The sequence below is a fragment of the Protopterus annectens genome, chromosome 7.part0 (genome assembly GCF_019279795.1).
Source record: "Protopterus annectens isolate FY-2018-M chromosome 7.part0, PAN1.0, whole genome shotgun sequence".
Classification (NCBI taxonomy): domain Eukaryota; kingdom Metazoa; phylum Chordata; order Ceratodontiformes; family Protopteridae; genus Protopterus; species Protopterus annectens.
Window position 1 is genome coordinate 186,038,030 of NC_056739.1, and position 20,824 is coordinate 186,058,853.

General features: G+C 41.2%; 1 protein-coding gene across 1 annotated transcript in view; it reads right to left on the minus strand.

Annotated features, from left to right (window-relative positions):
* Positions 1-20,824, minus strand: part of LMOD1 (leiomodin 1) — a 239,990-nt gene that overhangs the window by 53,863 nt on the left and 165,303 nt on the right. Inside the window, exon 2 of the mRNA XM_044076672.1 lies at positions 19,341-20,624. Coding sequence (XP_043932607.1) covers positions 19,341-20,624 — 1,284 coding nt within the window. The remainder of the gene's footprint in view (positions 1-19,340; positions 20,625-20,824) is intronic.

Consider the following 20,824-nt stretch of genomic DNA (forward strand, 5'->3'; position numbering starts at 1 on the left):
GAAGCTTGGGGGAAATTAGTTGAGAGAGATATAATGAAGATGTGTGTGAAGGGATGAGCAACATATGAGGAGGCTAATTTGAGAAGTTTTAAGAATGGGGAATCTCAGGGTAATGTAGGTTTGTGGAAGGTTGTGTAGTAGTTATCCATAGACAATATTCTCTTTTGCAGTATTGTTTAAGTAGCTTATACATTCAGGCAGATTTAATGGCTTTTCTTCTCAGTGTTGTCTGTTTCAAGATTTTGAAGTTCAAGCCAATATAGCAGAGCCACCTGTAATCAGTTTATTGGATAAAATGCAACTGTGATAGAACAGGGTGAAAATGTTTGTGAGTTAGAAGTCAGTGGAGATTAGTAATGGTGCTGCTATTAGGAGTCAGATGACTATATTTATACATAACAGGGGTTAGCTGCAGACATAATTTTTTTTTCAAATAATTTAATGATGAAATGGAAGCTGTGTAAGCCTAGTAGTCTGAGTGACCATAATGTTACAGTTGTTAAGAGTGGAAGGATGGGGGTGTTAGAAGAAGAGTTTATGGAAGTTGAACACTAAGCTGTGATGGATGGGTGACCACTAAATGAGGTTGTGTATGGGAGACAGAGTAATAACTTCAACTGCTGCTTCCTGAATAAAGATGGAGAAATGTTCATATTGTAAAAGTAGATTTCTGAATGCAACAGTAAAATATCCTTTTGGGGTACATATAATATAATTGACCTAGATGTGAAAATGGCAGCCATCACATTCATGTACCGTATAGTTCAAAACACATTACTATATGATATATTCTGGGGGATACACTGTGTCCTACTCGTTACAAAACTGCATTCTCATAATAATTCAGTGCCATAACCTGTCTGGCAGCGTTCAGTAGTTTCACCATAAAACAGTAACACTGCATTTTTATTATGTTCCCACATTAATAAAGAGCGATAATGACCAAATGGGGTACACACAGTGTGTGAGAGCTAAATATTTTTTAAAGGAAAATGTATTTTAACCAGAATCTGAAGTATAACATCTAGTACTCTCATGAAATACTCTGAAAAAAAAATGATGTTATGACTTTTGAGAGAAATCAGTGGAACTTACCCCTGCCCACCAAGTTATGGTGCAGCATACAACAAAGTAAGCCCAGCATTATAATTATGGCAGTTTTCAGCAGACTCTTCTCAAACATTGTACAAACTATTTCTGTGTTATTGCATCCTGAATCCAGGCAGCAACGTATTTACATATTGTTCAGTAGGCAATCTGATGAAGTTATTGTGAAGTACAGATGACATGGGCCTGAAAAAAAAACTTTACACATTCATAAAGAGTTAAGAAATGATTACATTATACAATTTGGGAGACAATACTGAATATTGTGAAAGGGAAGTAGTTGTAATATAATGTTTATGATGAATGCATGCTAAAAAAGCTGTTCACATGATGCAGGAAGTGATTTCACTAAGCAAGACTAAAATCTCATTTAGTAGCAATAAAATACAGTATGAAGTAGATATAAAAGTGATATATTACAAAGAATCTTAAAAGTGGGGTACTATGTTGATTTTTTAACCTGACAAACACAATTCTTTTTTGGATGCTATATGTATTTTAGTAGAGTTAGTGAATAGGATTCCAATTTAATTTCAGCTGCTACTAATTTTAATTTTTGATGGTTGAGGGAAGGGTAAGAGATTTTAAACAGCATGTGAGCTCCTGGTATCTTACAAACAAAGACATAATAGCCATCACACCATAATAAATTTGATGGTAAGCAATTGAGCAAAAAACTCTGAACCTGGTGCCTCAAGTGTTGATACGTCTCCTTTGGCAGCAATTGGCAAGGTTCAAAATGAGCTAGGATTTAAATTTAATGCTATCTTAATAAACCTACAAGGAATGGAAACCAATATAAAGATTTTAAAGTGAACAGTGAGCACACCAAAAAGAACAAAGAACAGCAGACAAGGATAATAATGCAGAGTAGGAAAAATACCTTTCTGATGCCCAAACTTGAGTGACTAAAGGGCCTGTACTGTCCAGGTAATTGACATTTCAAATGATTCTGAAGCTGGATGTCTACTGGAGTTTTTTAGGTTGTTGTTATCAGCAGCTTAGGCTATGAAGACACATGAATGGTTAATTTTTAACAGAAATTTTTGGTTGACTTCTCAGCCCTCTGCGGCTGTCCATTCAACTCTTTGGGTGTTTAGCATGCTGACTGATTTTCCAGACTCCAAGTGTCATTTGAGCACAGCAACAATTCATAAGAAGTCTGACAAGATACAAAGTTTAGGGTTTCCTTTTACCAGGTAGTTATGTTGTAATAAGAGGGCAGTTGAGAGTTCTAGACACTGGACATTACTTCTCATTACCAGATCAGCTGACAGGGAGCTACTTGTGTAAATAATTCTTGACTAAGGAATCTGCTACATGAATTTTCAAAGATGAGCTTTACTTTTTGTCAAGGACTAGAGTACAGCCACACAGCCTGCTTGGTGAAATTATGAGTACTATAAATGGGATACTCTGACATACAGAACTGCATGTTCACATGTGGGGGGGGGTATATATTTACCTACTCTGAGGTGCAGTAATCTCAGAGTTAACTATCTTAATATATTAGAGGTGTCAGGGAGCACAGACCTCCCACATCACAATACAGATAGGGCAAAACCCTACTACAAACAGGTCAGGTGTAAAAGTAAGATTTGAAATTCACTGTTTTTATATGATTTTAGTTAAATTACCACTGTGGGGGGAAAAAAAAAACTTTTTTTTTATTTTTTCTTGAATTTATGCACATTGCTAACCCTTATTCATCAGACAGTAGTAGTCACTATTCATTTTCTTGTGTTTGTAATCCTCAGTGGCTTTCTGGGTGCAGACATCCTGATCAGAGCTTGCTTTCTTCTAAAGCTAAATCTTCCCCTTAGTGCAATAGTTGTTGAGATTATAATGCCCATGGCTGGACTGTCACATCTCAGTTACCATTCACTTAGAATGGAAGAACACAAAAGCAGTGCTAATTTTGAGACGCCTCTGTACTAGTATCACTTGGTACTTATGTGTTATCGCAACCTCATTGCAACCAACTCACTGTTGAAATATTGACATGTTCTTCGGGTACCGCCAACATTTTTAAAATTATTTTGCCAGAAATGATTTATTACACTGTTATTTATTTTCTTTGTAAAGTTTTATAAACCTGTCTTGCCAATATGTGTATGTGGCATTTCTCTGGTAATGAGAAAGATGCCGACAGGGGTGGAGTAAAATTCCATCGTCAACGTACGACAGACATATAAAAGTAGCCCAAGCCATGAATGGCCAAAAGTTGCCATAAATAATATAGGCAAACAGGGAAACAATGCAGTGACAAACAGCCAAAATAGGGGCAGATTTAAAATATTAATTTTTTTGCAAACTTCCAACATGTGTAGAACAGGATTTTTGTTCCCATTTATTGTCTGAAGGAAATGAAGTCTGACTGCAACCTTCACCATCACAACATAAACATGTCCGCTACCGTATATTTTACACACGGAAGTCATCAACACATACGGACTTCACAACCCACTTCAGACAATCATAAAGTGAGAGAACAGCTCACCCTTTCAACGCGGCAACAATTATATCAATGTAATAGTGCATCGGATGCTTCAGCTGAGAAAAAGTATATCCTGTCAGTTTCCGATGACAAGGATGGTATCCCAACATGCAGTAAATGACAGGTGTTAACGATTGCCTTTCAGTCCTACTGGACTAACCCAAAAATCACTGAGCATTGCACTCACTCATTTAAATCACCGAGCACTGCAGTCAGTCAGCAATGCCATGCGTTCACGTTTCATACCATCGAAATGTGGTTGCAATAATACGCAAGTATCTATCACTTACTCTTATATAGATATTTTTTTTATGTATTTTATTTATTTTACATTTGTTTACCAGGATGGTCTGATTGGGACAATGCCCATTTTCAGCATAGGCCCGGGGAGAAAAGCTCCAGTCTAAGCTTACATACAAATTATCACAAGTAATAGAAATCAAAAGCAAACTTGACAAAAAATGAGTGTTAACACATTTACAGGATAAAAATGTAAAAACAAAAATATATACATAGTATCAAATAGAAAAAGACTTTAAACACTTGAATATAGACAAATATATGGTTGAATTTACATATGTGGAGGAGCATACCATTAGTTAAAAAATTAAGCAGGGAGAATCACTTAGGCAAAGTAGTGCATAGTTAGTAGTACTTCCGTGGTGAGAGTTGCAGCTAGGAATGAAACTACTTATAGAGTAGTAGTGTTGTTAGAAGGAATATGTTAACAGAGTTAGTATATTCAGCCAAATTGTATAAGTAGTGCTAAGTTAATAATTAACCTGGAGTGTTACATGTGCAAAGCCAAGATTCAAATAAGTGTCTTTTGAGAGATATTTTGAAATGATTAAGATTGCTTATGGATCTAATACTATGTGGAAAGGTATTCCAATTTTTAGCAACAAAGTTAGAGTAAAGAGAGTTGCCTGCTGTATTGGATACTCTGGTTACTTGGAGTAAGTTGATCAAAGAGTACGAATGTTAGACTAGGGTTGTAGAAGATTTTTTAGTGAAGGTATGTTGTCAGGATTGTGCATTTATTTTTATTATTATATATATTTATTTTATTTTTAATATATATATATATATATATATATATATATATATATATATACTGTATCATCAAATATTGAAACAAATAAATCCCAGACATCAAACCACCAGATGCTATAACCCAAACATAAAAACACCTGAAAGCACAAATCACCAACACTCAAAACAATAAAACACGTATATGCTACATTAAATTTAAACCTCTTCTTCTCTTTTGGCTGTTTCAGTTAGGGGTCACCACAGCGGATCATCTGCTTCCATTTCTTCCTGTCCTCTGCATATTGCTCTGTCACACCAACCACCTGCATGCCCTCTCTCACCACATCCATAAACCTTCCTTAGGCCTTCCCCTTTTCCTATTACCTTGCAGCTCCATCCTTAGCATCCTTTTCCCAATATACCCATCATCCCTCCTCAGCACATGTCCAAACAAACGCAATCTCGCCTCTCTGACTTTGTCTCCAAACCGTCCAACCTGAGCTGACCCTCTAAAATACTGATTCCTAATTCTGTCCATCCTGTCACACCCAGTGCAAATCTTAACATCTTTAACTCTGTCACTTCCAGCTCTGACTCCTGCCTTTTTGTCAATGCCACCATCTCCAACCCATACAAAATAGCTGGTCTCACTACCCTCTTGTAGACCTTCCCTTTCACTCTTACAGGTACCTGTCTGTCACAAATCACTCCTGACACTCATCTCCACCCATTCCAGCCTGCCTGTACTCTCTTCTTCACCTCTCTTCCACACTCACCATTACTGTGAACTATTGATCCCAAGTATTTAAACTCATCCACCTTTACCAACTCTACTCCCTGCATCCTCACCATTCCTCTATCCTCCCTCTCATTTACACACATATATTCTGTCTTAGTCCTGCTAACCTTCATTCCTCTCCTCTCTAGAGCATATTTCCACCTATCCAGGGTCTCCTCAAGCTGGTCCCTACTCTCACTAAAGATTACAATGTCATCTGCAAACATCATAGTCCATGGGGCCTCCTGTCTGATCTCGTCTGTCAACTTGTCCATCACCATTGCAAATAAGAAAGGGCTCAGAGCTGATCCTTGATGTAATCCCACCTCCACCTTAAACGGATCTATCACTCCCACTGCAGACTTCACCACTGTCCCGCTACCCTCCTACATATCCTGTACCACTCTTACATAATTCTCTGCCACTCCTGACTTCCTCATACAATACCACAACTCCTCTCTAGGCACCCTATCATATGCTTTCTCCAAGTCCACAAAGATACAATGCAACTCCTTCTGACCCCTATATTTCTCCATCAACACTCTCAGAGCAAACATTGCATCAGTAGTGCTCTTTCCTGGCATAAAATCATACTGCTGATCGCTAATCATCACCTCCCTTCTTAACCTAGCTTCCACTACTCTTTCCCATAACTTCAAGCTATAACTGATCAGCTTTATCCCTCTGTAGTTACTACAACTCTGCACATCACCCTTATTCTTAAAAATAGGTACCAAAACATTTTCTCCACTCCTCAGGCATACTCTAACTTTTTAAGATTTCATTAAACAATCTGGTTAAAAACTCCACTGCCATTTCTCCTAAGCACATCCATGCTTCCACTGGTATGTCATCTGGACCAACAGCCTTTCCATTCTTCATCCTCTTTATAGCTATCATTACTTCCTCCTTGCTAATCCACTGCACTTCCTGATTCACTATCTGCACATCATCCAAACTTCTCTCTCTCTTATTATCTTCATTCATCAGCCCCTCAAAGTACTCTTTCCATCTGCTCAACACACTCTCCTCGCTTGTGAGTATGTTTCCCTCAATATCCTTTATCACCCTTACCTGCTGCACATCTTTCCCATGCTACATTAAATTTCAACCAAAAAAAAATATGTTTTTTTTCCAGGGAGGCCCCCAACATGCTCCCAAGAAGGGACAAATTTCTCATACTCCCCAAACGTATATACACCAATACCGCAGTCACACAAATATGAAGAAGGGAAAAATGTCCCTAGAGGAAGGCATCACACACACAAAACAGTGAGTAACCTTGTATACAGGGAGCACAAGACACCAATCCACTCTTTCCAATGATAACCTAATCCATACCAAGTAAGTGTGCTCAGAGCTATCCAGACCTTGCTGTGGTAGAGGGAAGTCCTACTGCTTACCAGTGGGACTGGTGAGCATTGTACTGCCTATCTAACGCTAGAGGAGTGGTTTCCAGCTCTGAAATTGTAATGTTATTAGCCTTTTTCAACTTTCTGGCTTAAAAAACGCATGTGTTTGCACATTTTTCACATCATGCAGCACTGCGAGGCTACAGTTAAACTATTCCAGGTGCCAGATAGTTTGCTCTTCAAATTTTCCCTTAGAACTAGCTGGTTTCTCAGTAGTAGCACTAAAATCTGAACCCCTGTGACTAGCACTTGCTCTAGAACCTGCTGGAAAGCACTAGGCAGCCTGAAACTGATTCAAGCACTCAGCTCTCCTTGTCAATAAGGAGAAATTAATCATAGGCACTAAACAGCCTATAATTGCAAAGTACCTTGCAAAGGTAAGGGAAAACAGCTCTTAAACTTTACAAAAAAGGACCTAAACAGACATGTCCAAGGGTCAGCTTCCGGTGATTTCTCCTGTCCACCTGGTGAATCTGGGCATACTGGGGCAATGCGGCAACTGCCTCATGTACACAGACAATCCTCTCCTCCTACCACCCAACACTACAACCTACGAGAGATGCACTTACATAGCCAAACTGGAAGCAAAGCTCTCTCTGGCCAAGATTGTGCTTGACAGTCAAGACGAAAAGGTTAACACCTGCATTACACCTCAAGCAACTCATAGCCCTTCAAAACCTACACCATCAACACCCACACATAGCAACACTAAACCCACATATGTGGAGGCCCTTAACATTAACCTGCCCAAGCAATAAGGACCTCCGAAGCCGAAACGCAAACAAACACCAGTCACAACCAAAGTGACACATAGATCACAACACCAATGTGCCACCCAACAACAGCCCCTAAGGCAAGACAATGTACCCAACACTTTAGTCATAGGTGACTCTATAGTCAGGCACACTGATGTCCCACTCACCAGGCTGAACAAGGAGAAAATTAAAGTCAGCTGCCTGTCGGGTGACAGGATCCACCACATAATGCATGCACTCAAGTCACTCCACAAGTACAAATACTGGATGCTCCATGCTGGAGTGAATGACTTGAGACGTACCTCCCTGGACTACATGAAGAGAGACATGGAAGAGCTCTTGGATCATGTGACCCAGGCACGTATGACCCTAGCCCTGAGTAGCATCCTGCCTTCACCCAGAATGATACCACAGTATAAGGACAAAATGATTGACTTCAACAATTGGCTAAGCGTCTGGTGTTATTCAAAGGAGATCCAGTATTTGTCTGCCTGGGAAGACATGATCGACAAACCATGATGCTTTGCCAGAGATGGTCTGCACCTGTCACCCCTGGGATTCTGGTTACTGGCTAAAGCTCTTGCCACCACTATAGTGCTTTTTTTAGGCAAGGTTCAAAGGATAAAACCATCACCGTAACAGATACAAGCATGCAAAATCTGAAGGTAATGCTACTCAATGCTAGAAGTCTAAACATCAAAATGCACTCTCTCGAGGCACTCCTAAAAATGGAGGACATCGATATCTGTGCAGTAACTGAGACCTGGGTTCAAGGCTCCAGAGAGCACCCCTGCAATACCAGGCTACAATTCTTACCACACTTTTCAGAAACAAAACCAAGACCGAAACACTAAAGGTGGAGGATTGTCCATATTCACCAAGGATATTCACACCTCCAGGCTAGTTGCCCAATGCAATGCATCTGAAATTCTCCAGGTGCAACTAACACTAGGTAAGACTGCAATCCAAATTTTAGCTTGCTACAGATCCCCCACTATGCCCCAAGATTCTCACTACACCTTTCTAAACATACTGGAAAATATTAAGATACAACCAAACACCTTAATACTGGGAGATTTCAACTACCCTGCCATTAATTGGGAAAGCTACTTGTGTACCAACTCCTTTTCCCAACGGTTCTTGGAATTCATAAATTCCAATGCCCTGGATCAACTAATCCATTGTCCCACCAGAGGCTCCAATATCCTAGACTTGGTCATTACCAACATGGGAGATAGATGCTCCACACCAGTGGTCACCCCCTCATTGGTCAGGTCTGACCATAAGCAAATAACCTTTGACACCCACATCCCACTTCCACACCCCAGTAAGGAAACCTCCTTAAAAAACTTCTCCAAAGCCAACTTCATGCTACTGAAGTCAGAAGTGACAAACTTCACAACACCCACGCAGACGGGATCTGGAAGTTCGACTGCAGAATCCTACACTAAGGCACTGTACGAGCACATCCACTTGTGCATGAATTGTGCCATCCCAAATAGAACCAAGATGCTCTTCTCCAAAAAAAGGAAGCCAATCTGGTGGTCCCCTGCTATAAACAAACTATACAACAGAAGGAAGAAACTGCTGCAGAAAAGAGGAAAATCCCAGGATGCAAAAAACTCCCTCACCAGCCTCAATAAGAAGCTGAGATCTCTCATAAAATCCTCAAAAGCTAGTTACGAAAATAAAATTGCCAAAGATTCCAAAGACAACCACAAGGCATTCTATAGTTATGTCAAGAATCTAAATGGCAATGCTCAGATCTGCTCTGAGCTACAACAGAATGGCATTAAATATACTGATCCCAAGGATATTGCCAATATCCTGGCAGATCGATTTAGTGCCAACTTCACCCCCCTCTCACCCCCTAAAGGGCCCATGTCAATACCAAAATATTGCCAAATTCCGATAATCACGGCCACACAGATAGAAACTGCACTCTCCAAAGCTAAGAATACAGCATCCATGGGACCAGATGACATCCCAGGCTGTGTACTACATGAACTACAAAATGAACTGGCACCTCACCTAAGTGTCATGTTTAATCATAGCCTCACCTCCGGCTTTGTGCCCACTGAGTGGTGCACAGCTACAGTTATCCCGCTCCACAAGGGAGGATCTGCCTTGGATCCCGGGAACTACCGTCCCATCAGTCTGACAAGCCTGATCTGCAAGGGCATGGAATGCATTATCATGGAACTTATAAACAAAGACATTGGCAACCTTCAAACACTGGACCCCACCCAGTTTGGGTTTGTGAAGGGCCGATCTTGTCTCCTGAATCTGATTGACTTCTTCGAATCAGTCTCCAGAGCTGTGGATGACGGTAAGGTGGTCCACACAGCCTATCTGGACCTCGCCAAGGCCTTTGACACCATCCCCCACTCTGGAATCATAGATAAACTTACTAAGCTGGGCATAAATCCCTATGTCACTCGATGGGTTGCCAACTGGCTTACTGACAGAACCCAGACTGTAAAAGTAGCCGACTCCAAATCCAGCTACAGACAAGTGACAAGTGGAGTACTTCAGGGTTTGGTCCTGGGACCACTCTTGTTTGGCATCTACTTCTCTGAAGTACAGGCCAACACTAAGGGACTCTGGCTAACAAAGTTCGCAGATGACTGCAAACTGGGAGCCATTATTGAATCCCCAAATGATGTGGATATTCTACAAAAGGGCCTTACAAAAACAGATGCCTGGTGCCAGACCCATGGGCTCAAGCTTAATGCCAAGAAATGTATAGTTATCCCCTTTGGAAAAAAACGTGTACCCATGAATTACCACATAGGTGGCAGGACACTAAACATCGAAAGTGTGATGAGAGACTTAGGGACACAGGTGGACAGTGGTCTCACTTTCGATAACCACATCACCACAACAGTCAGGAAATCCTTCTATGTGGCCTACCTCATCACTAAGGGCTTTTCATCCAGAAAAAAGAAGGTCATTGTCCCACTGTACTCATCCCTCATTAGACCCATTATAGAGTATAATGCCCTATTTGGTATGTACCTCACAAGACATCTGCAACAGCTGGAAAGGCCACAGAAATACCTCACTAAAAGAATCACAGGCCTAAAGCAGATGCCATATGCTGACTGTCTAAAAAAACTCCAGCTATACTCTGTGGCATATCGTCTACTCAGAAGCGATCTCTGCTTAACATACAAGACCATGAAAACCCTGAGCTGTTGGACATGGTCCACTTAAAGAAATCCCAATCCCTCAAAGCCACATGCTCCAAGGATCTAAACCTTGTCATCACAATGAACAAAACATGCTGGAGGGATAGGTTCCTGACCCAGAGACTCCCCATACTCTGGAATAGACTGCCCATACATGTCAAGCAGAGTGCCTCATTGGCCCTCTTCAAAAGGAACCTTGATGATTAGATGGGAGATAGAAAATTCACCCAGGGGATCATGTCAGTCACCCTGCTAGGCAGGGGTCCAGAGAAGTAAATATTGTGGGAAGAAATATCCAGGGAATTGTTATGGCTAGGCTTGCATAGGCCCTAGGGTCGATAGCCTAGTACCAACCTATGAACCTATAAAAACATACCCAATCCAAACTAAAATGCCTAAAATATACCAGCCAAACGCATCAAGAAGCTCTCCAGACCATTTGATATTACCTCATTCCAAAATGTGTGGTTGGCATTACCAGCATTCAACATTTCCTGCTCACTTGCCCACCTATCGAACACATGAATGGTCAGTATATTGCAAAACACACACATACATACATATATATAATATTTATATAGTAGTCTACCCATCTTTAGTCTGTCCTGCTGCTGTCTGCATATACTGCATCATCATACCAGCCCTTATCCCCACCCTTTGCCTTGCAGGTTGTGAGTTTACATAACAGCTCCTTGTATCTTTTTCAGACTGAAGAAGGTTATGAGTTGGAACACTAATGTACCCCCTCTCTAATGCCACTTTCAGATGTTATTTGGTGACCAGCAAACAGTGACATGAGGAATAACCTCCATGTCTTGTTCTAGGTGGCTCTGCCCAATCTAGCCTCAGGATAACAATCTTGACACCTGAGATGCACCTTTTAGGCACAACTCCCAAAACAGATGCATGACCACCTACTTACTATAACTATGCCTTTCTCACTCTGACTCACTAACACCTCCATATCTTAGTAGATAGTAATAGCCTCACATCTCACATTAATGATACCATACTACAAATGTATATTATTCTACCTCTTCATCTTACTAGCCACTGTTACTACTGTTTATTTCATCTCTAGTGTCCTTCCATTTCACTGTTGCAGTATTCAGTACACTAGGGATCCCCTGCCAAGGATGGCCCGACATCAGGCCAGTATACCAAAGCCTTTAGGTTGCTTTAAGGTACACCATACATCATGAGTATGCTCCTCATGTAGAGTAAGGCATAAAAGTAACATCCAGACATACAATCCTCAGATCTTCTTTTGCCACCAGTCTGAATGCCATCTTTTGATCATCAGTTTGAACACCCATTCTGTTGGTGGTACATCAAGCCATTACAGATAACTGCCCTGTTAGGGTTTTGTTATCTTATGTTTCTTTTATTATATTATTGCTTGTGGGGTTTCATGCTATCCAAGAATGGTAAATACCAGTGTGGGAGACAGATTCCAAGACCATCATGATCAGTGCCTGTTTTGCCTTGGTGCTTCGCACGACCATATGTCATGTTCTATCTGTCAGGCCTTTGTTCCCGAGACCCTTCATAGCAGGCTTTCTTCTTTGATGCTTTATCTTGAGAATCAGTATCTTAAGCTTCCTGCTAAACACACAATGGAGGGAACTTGCCACTCCAAGGGGCAGCCATCTGTGAAGAAGGCGGCCAAGAAATCTAGGCCTGAATCTTCTGCTGTACAGCCTTCGTCAGATGTCCCTCCCATGCCAAGTGATAGCCCGGGAGTTTGCCTGGTTTCATTGTTGGATTCTTCTGCCTTGACCAGGTTGGAGGCCGGTAGGGATCCAACCTTAGGCATGTCCAAGGAGGCATTGCAGATGTCCACTTCAGACATTCAGGGGGAACCACTGCTGATTATCTCTGAGGGGCTTAGAGATGTTCCTCAAATTTTAGTCAGAGAAGACATCCCTACTACAGTTATTGAATGCCTTCCAGGGTTGAAGCCTTCCAAATTTTATAAGGCAGACATCCCATTAAAGAAAAAGCAGAAAACTTATCATATTTCCTCTGCTCCTATGGATACACAAGGTGAATGGCAGTCCTTCACTCAGGGGTTGTTTAGTGCTTTGATGGCTTTAAAACCTCCTCAGGGAGGTTCTGTTCCAGCCCCCCCCCCCTTGGTCCTCTACCCCGTTAAGAGACTCAGAGAACAGGATTCCTCTGAGGAGGAGGCAGATTTGGATGAGGAATCCCTTGCTTACTCCTCCCAGATTCCCTCTCCTTTGGATTATGGATTGGAGGAAGAGGAATCTACCAGTCCTGATACTCCCTTTGAAGACATTTCTTTTGGGGACACAATCTCTAGGATGATGAAGTTCTTTAAATGGGATTGTGTTCAAGTTTCTGAGATACAAAAAAGGTATTATGAGCTACTGCAGATGGATTCTCCCAGACCTTGTGCTGTACATCCTGTTCTGGCTGCTTTGTTGGATGGCTTTTCTGATGCCTCTAAGGCTCCAGATTCTCATTCCCCTGCCCTCAAGAAGCCTGATAGGTTCTATAGGGTGGCTGAGGACTGTAAGTTCTTGTACAAGTGTCCTTCTGCTGACCTCTCTGTGGTGTCTCTAATTTCTGATAAACCTTCTCAATTGCTTCCTTCTCCTAAGTTACTGTCTTCTGATAAAGATATCAGAGCCATGGAAAGGCTAGGCAAGAAGGTCTATACCTCTGCTGCCTTGGCTTTTAGGGCTGTTAATTATCAGACCCATATGTTCAGGTACTTGTTGGCTCTGCTTTCTAAGGCCTGTCAGGTGATTTCTGATCTTCCAGACTCTGAAGGTAAAATGTTTCCCTTTCCCTTTTAGGTACTTCCTCCAAGGTGTCTTGTCAATCCATCAAGTGTAGAGTTATTGGACAAAGGTTTGTCCTTCTCTTCCATTAAGATTCATGCTGCAGCAATTTCAGCTCACTATGATTGTGACCCACCATTGTTTTCGCATCCTTTGTTCAAGCAGTTTCTTAGAGGGGCAAAGAATATAAGACCCCCACGTAGAGCTCCTACTCCTGCTTGGGATCTCAATTTTGTGTTGGAATAACTTACTCTACAACCTTTTGAGCCTGCGGCTACTGCTGAATTGAAATACTTGTCATGGAAGACTGCTTTTCTGTTGGCTATTACTTCTGCAAGAAGGGTGTCTGAGTTGCAGGCCCTTATGGCAGTAGAGCCCTTTTTGATTTTCCATAAGGATAGGGTATCATTACGTACTAATCCTTCCTTTATGCCTAAGGTGGTTTCTAGTGTGGCTTTAAACCAAACTATTCATTTGCCTGATGATATTAAGGCTAAGTTGATGGATGCCTCTCTAGATAATAAACATTTGTTTGGCAAAGCTGTTGCTGCTTTGTTTAAGTCCCTTTAGGACAAGGACAGGCTTTACAGAAACTTAAACATGTGTTTGTTTCTCCTGTGCCTAAATTTCAGAGAAATTACCCCAATATGCCAGCATTTGTTCACAGGCAATCTCACCCTTCTTCTAAGGGTATAAGGTGGCAAGCGGACCCCTCCTGCTAAAGGCTACACAGACTTCTGTGCCTCAGAAGTCTCCTTTTCCTAATAAACTAGGTGCTGTCTGACTATCCTATTCTTCCAAGTCACTTTCCTCATTCTGTTTGCCTTTCTCTCTCTGTTCCTGTTTGGCTAAAGATTACTCAGGATACTTGGGTTCTATCCATTATATGCCAGGGGTATGTCATGATCTAGAAATCTTTTCCCCTTTTATGGGAATTCCTCAGCTCCCTCAGGAACAGCTGTCTTTTTTTTCCAGGGGTGCTTCAAGATCTTTTGACTGAGGTACTATTCAAGAGGTGCCTGTGTCCCAAAGGGCAAGGGGATTTTACTGCAGGATGTATCTAGTGCCCAGGAAAGAGAGTACCTGGAGACCAATTCTAGAGCTCTCTCATCTAAGCACTTTTCTGAAGGTGGCCTCCTTTTGAATCTTGTCCCTTCAGACTTTGTTTCCTCTTTTCTTCCTCAGGCTTATATGGTGTTGCTGGATCACAAGGATGCTTAATTCCTTATTACTATTCATCCCCTTTTCAAGAAGTTTTTATGCTTCTCTTTTGCTTCCTGGCATTTTCATTTCTCTACTTTACCCTTTGGCCTTATTACTGCCCCAAGGATATTCACCAAATGCCTTGCTCCTGTGATTGCTTTTTGCAGGCTTCGGGGGATCCACATTTTTCCTTACTTGGAAGACCTCCTATTTCAGGCATCATCTCCACAGATCTTGTTGTAAAACCTTCATTTTACCATTTACCTTCTGCAAAGTCTGCAGCTAACAATAAACCTCAAAATGTCTTTTCTTACTCCTTCTCAGGACCATGTTTTTCTGGGGTACAGGATCCAGACTGTACCTTTTCTGGTATCCCTGTTTCCTTCCAAGGCCTTAACATTAACTTCCTTTTTTCAAACTCGTCTTCCTCTGGCCTCTATAATTGCCAGGGAGTTTCTGAGAGCTTTGGGATTCATGGCCTCCACCATTCCTATGCTCCCTCAAGATTCCACATGAGAAAGTTTCAATGTTTTCTGAGGTCAGTTTGGTTTCAACATGTGCAACCCCTCAAATTTGTAGTTCCTTTTTTTGCTTTGTCTCAATACGGAACTTCAGTGGTAGATTCAGCAGTTGTCTCTAAATGAGGGCTCCCTTTTCATCCCTCTCTTCCCTCTCAGGAACTGTTCACTGACACTTCAGATGTGGGATGGGGAGCAGCATTTGTCTTCCTAAAGGTGCAGGGTGTTTGGTCGCCTCTTCCACTGATGTCAATGAGATGAGAGCTCTTCTGCTGGCTCTTCAGGCTTTTCATCCTCCTTCCTCCCTGGCACCTCTCAAGGTGTTTACAGACAGTACCACAGTGATGTGATATGTAAACAAATGGGGGGGCAAGATCTTATCTTCTTTGCCAGTTGGCACTCCTTGTGTGGGAACTTGCTATCCAGTATCAAGTAACTCTTTCGGCAGTTTACATTCACTCAGGTCAAAATATTGTGGGAGACACTCTGAGCAGGTTCCTATCTCAGTCCTACGAATGGATGCTTCACAGGGGGTGTGTTTCTGGACATTATCCACTAGGGGGTACTCCTCAAATAGATCTTTTTTCCTCCCCTCTGAACAGACAACTTCCTCTTTTTTGTGCCAGAGTCCCAGGTCTTCTGGTTTGGAAGGTGAACATTCTATCTTTTTCTTGGAAGGGGATGTTTCTTTATGCTTTCCCTCCCCTTCCCCTCATTCCAAAAGTCCTGTTCAAAATTCAGCAGGATGCTCCCAAAATCTTCCTAGTGACTCGCTTTTGGCCGAGACAGCATTGCTTCCTTCTTCTTCTTCTGCATTTAGCCAAGAGCAATCATCACAAGTTACCTCACAGGGTAGACCTACTCACACAAGACAAGGGATCTCTCATCCACCCTCACCTGTCCACTCTTCAACTGACACTGTTGGTGATAGGATTTTGATTCCACATAGACACCTTTTTTCTGAGGACGTGCTTAGGGTCCTGCAGGAGGCCAGGAAACCCAATATTAGGAAATCTTACTTATCCAAATGGAAGAGGTTTTCAGGCTGGGTGTCTTTCATGTAACCTTGATCCACATTCTGGGGTTGTTCCTTTAGTTCTCTCTTATCTGTGTGAATTGCTGAATGCCGGTTTGACTTATTCTTCTGTTAAGGCCTACTTCGCTATCTCTGTATGTCTGCCTTTATCTCCTCCTTTAGCTTCTAGGTTTGAAGCTAAACAATTCCTTTAAGGCATCCTTCATATTAGGTGCCCCAAGAAGCCTGTTCCTCCTCTGCGGGATCTTAATTTTGTTTTGGAGAAACTGACTCTGGCTACTTTTGAGTCTGCATCTTCAGTTTCCTTGCTACATTGCTCTTGGAAGACTGTTCTTTTGTTAGCCCTTACTTCTACTTGAGCTTCAGGCCCTTACGGCTTGTCCTCCTTTTTTGGTGTTTCACAAGAATAGGGTGTCCTTGCATACTAATCCTTCTTTTATGCCCAGGTGGTGAATGAGTTGTCTCTTAATCAGTCCATTCATTCGCCCATTTCTTGCCAGTGAGAAGGTGCTGCACACATTGGCTGTGTATAGACAACTCAAATTTTATTTGGACAAAACTAAGACCATTAGAAAATCTAATCATCTATTAGTTTCCTTTCATCCTAAGTCCTTAGGATTAGCTGTGTCCAAGCAGACTATTACTACTTGGATTTCTAAAGCTATTTCTTTTTTTATTCCTTTCATGGTAAGAGCCTTCCTTTTGTTGAGGATAATTCTACTAGAGTCGTGGCTTCTGGTGCTTTTTCCAAGGGTTTGGATGCTTACTCTATTCTTGGGGCAGCTACCTGGACTTCTGTGCATACATTTACTAAGCACTACAAGTTGGATGTAATTTCTAGAGATGAGCTGGTCTTGCTAGGGCCATCCTTCATGGCTTCCTAGAGAGCTCTGCTGGTCCTTCCTCCTCCCCCTCTCCTTTCTGAGCTTTGGCACTCTCCCTAGTGTAATGAATACAGCAACAGGGAAATGGAAGGACATAGTACAGTTGTGTAAAATATTACCATAATGACAGATGTTCTCTTCACTGGTGCAGTATTCACTCCCTCCCGCCTCCCCCCTGGTCAAGTTCCCTTTTGGATGTACTGAATACCTCTTGTTTTTCCTTGGACTGGTGCTCCTACTGGGGCTTTCAGTTCTGAGGATAAGTCCAGACATCACTTTTATGCCTATGCTAAGCACTGAGCATACTCCTGACTTACAGCATACTTTAAAGCAGCCTAAAGCCTTTGGTATACTGGCCAGACATAGGACCACCCTCAGCAGGGGATCTCTAGTGTAATGAATACTGCAACAGTGAAGAGAGGGACATCTACTGTTATGGTAAGATTTTACGCAATTGCAATATCTCTCTAATAATTATCAGTTCTCTCTCTCCATGCCCTTCATTTTCCTTCCTGTGCATTACTTTTTGTGTCTCATTCTAGTCCTCTGTCTATTCTGGTATGAGAATACTCTATTATTTCTTGCCTCCATATATTACTATAAGGGTCTATATTACAATGTCGAACTCACAGGAGTTCGAATGTTGTAATATCGAACCATGAAGTTCGAAACCCAATAATTACGAAAACACAGAACAACAATTGTTTTCCAAGGGAAAAAAATCGCTGTTCCATTACAAAAAAAAAAAAAAAAAAACACTTACACTTTAAACTTAAACTAAAGTGGGGGGGCTTTACCCCCCACATCACCCAACGTGGGGGGCTATGCCCCCCACTACTTAAATATACCAACTCCGTGATTGCACCACAGTGGAGGAAACAGCAATGCCCTGAAAACGGCCCACTGATTTTTTTTTCCCTGGGAAAAAAATCAGTGTGCCGTGGCTTCGCTATTTTCATAATTCGAACATTTGGGTTCGATATTACAACATTCAGACTCCTGTCAGTTCGACATTGTAATATAGACCCTTACTATAAATTTAGTCAATATCTGGAATAACTCTATATCACTTTACTCGACATAGGCTATCCAATTCTACAAAGTGTCTAGCTACTTGCATTGCATATCGTATCCTTGATAACAATTTATCCCAGCAATATTCTGTAAATTTATTTCAATCTGTTGTGAGGGCTCTTATCTCCCTGTATATAAGACATACCCTAATCTATTGTAAAGAGTTGTATCTGTTATGGGGCTTTTCTCCCCTTGTATACAATTGCTTATGAGCTATTATAAAATGTTTTATGTGTATTTGTGAAGTCTTTCTCCCCAACTCATTGTAAAATATTTAATTTTGTTGTGGAGATTTTCTCTCCTTGTATATAATTACTCATTAATTATTGTTTAAATGGTTTTGAATCTGTTTTGATGCTTTTTCTCCCTGTGCCTCCACTGAAAATGGTCCAGTGACTCAACTGAACATTCCTAGATACAAAAGGACAAATAAAAATAAAATAAATATAAAATATATTGTTTTAACATGTTCACAAGTCAACACCACCACAATGCATTTGTTATACTAGACTGCATGCACGCTGTACAATAATTAATTCTCATTAGTGAATCTGTGAACTGGAGTTTGATATGAAACTTGTAATTTGCCTTTTTTCATTTAATAAACCACATAGTTAGATTGTCACTCATGGGTCTTCATTCACCTGCTCCAACTGAAAACTTTTGTCAGTTCTTCAGTGTGGGTTGAAGGGAACAAGGGTTCTCCTGAATAAACAAGGGAATTACAAGAACATATCTGACAGCAGATCTGATGAAAGTATCAGCAAAACAGCAACGTAGGGATGAGTACCTGTGTTGTAAAATAACCATTAACTTTTTATGTCACAGAAGATAATGTTAAGCCAACAACATGAGCTACAAATTAGTAAACAAGCTACATATGAAGTTATCCAGCTAAATAACATACTGAACAAGTCTTTTTTCCATATAACTCATTAAGGCAGTGCATGGCTATCCCTTAAAGTACACCAGAAGTTGATTTCACAACTACAGTAGCCTGCTAATGACACAGATTTTTATACTATGTGATATAAACTATCACCTACCTTTTTTAGCTGTTTGATATTACTGGTACGAATAGCAGCTAAAAGCTGATCTCTTGAAGATTTCTCAGTTGCCCTTCTCACAGAAGCTGGAGATAGAGAATTTTTGATGTTGTCATTCAGGGGTGGGGCTAGTGGAGGAGGTGGAGGAGGAGGTGGAGCTGGTGCTGCTGGACCCTTATCAACTTTAGGAGAGCACTTGGGTGAGGACCATGGGGAAGTCTTTGGAGAAGGCAGTGGAGAAGGTTTGGGAGAGCCCTTTGGCAAAAGCCCCACCTTGGGCACTTCCAGAGAATTTTTCTTCTCCCCATCTTGAGCCTGTTTCTGCTCTTGCAAACGTCTTTGTCTTTGTTTGTCCATATTCCTACTCAGAAGATTAACAACTGTCATTCGAGGTCCTGCCAGCTCAAAGTGGTAGCCCAGTTTCAGCAAGGTGGTGTTCTCTTTCAAAAGTTTGGCTATCTCCATTTCAGTCTTTCCACCACATATATGCCTTTGGTTATGAAACCTTAGTTCTGTCAGGGTGCTGTTATACTGCAAAGCCCTAATCAGTGCAATGATTCCCTTGCCAGTAAGATGATTTGAATCAAGGTTGAGACTTGTGATTGTTTTATTGCGCCTCAGCATAGAAGCAATTGCAAAGGCAACATGGTCATCTGCACGGGTGTTTGCCAGTGCAAAAGTCTTTACAACAGTGTTCCCACACAGAGCTTCAGCAAAGTGAATTAAGGTGTCAGTCTTTATAGCATCTGAATTATTGACATTAACTTCTATGAGCTGAGGATCATTGTTTCGCACCTGCTCTAGGGCTTCATCAAAGATGCTAGAAGCAGCATCGTCATTTTCTTCTACTTTTCCATTTCTGTTCTGATTTGTGAGGTAGTCCAGTGGTGTTTTCATGTCATTTTCTGGGTCTGTATTTTGATCTTTGGTGACTGATTTGATTACTTGTGTATCATCATTTATCTTTCTTAACTCACTGCATGCCTTATCTTTTCCAGCATCTCTCGTGCTTTGATTTTGCACAGGGCACTTTTCTTCAGTTGTTTTCCGTTCACTGGATTTAACCACATTTTCTTTTTCATTTGATTTGAGGCACTTTTCCTCCTTTGGCTTCTCAGCTGTATTTTTCAGGTGTTCAGTTTTTCCTATTTCATCTACCTTTATACAGCAATCTTCCTTTTTCTTTCCTCTTTCTGGGTCATAACCTTTAACCCTTTCCACGCTTTTTGACTGTGAGCGAGCTTCTTTGCATGCATCAGTATTACTACTCACCACCTTGTCTTCCTAAAGGCCAAAATTTGGGAGAAATATATTAAGAAAAACATTTTAGTATAACAAGCATCATGGAAACACCAATTGCATTAATCACTTTTCTAGCAGTGCTAGAATCTAGTTCTTATAGATTATGCAGCAGTTAATTCAAAGTTATGTTCAACTCCTTCAAGACAAAAATGATATATTTTTTTCACTCAGTACTAACCTCT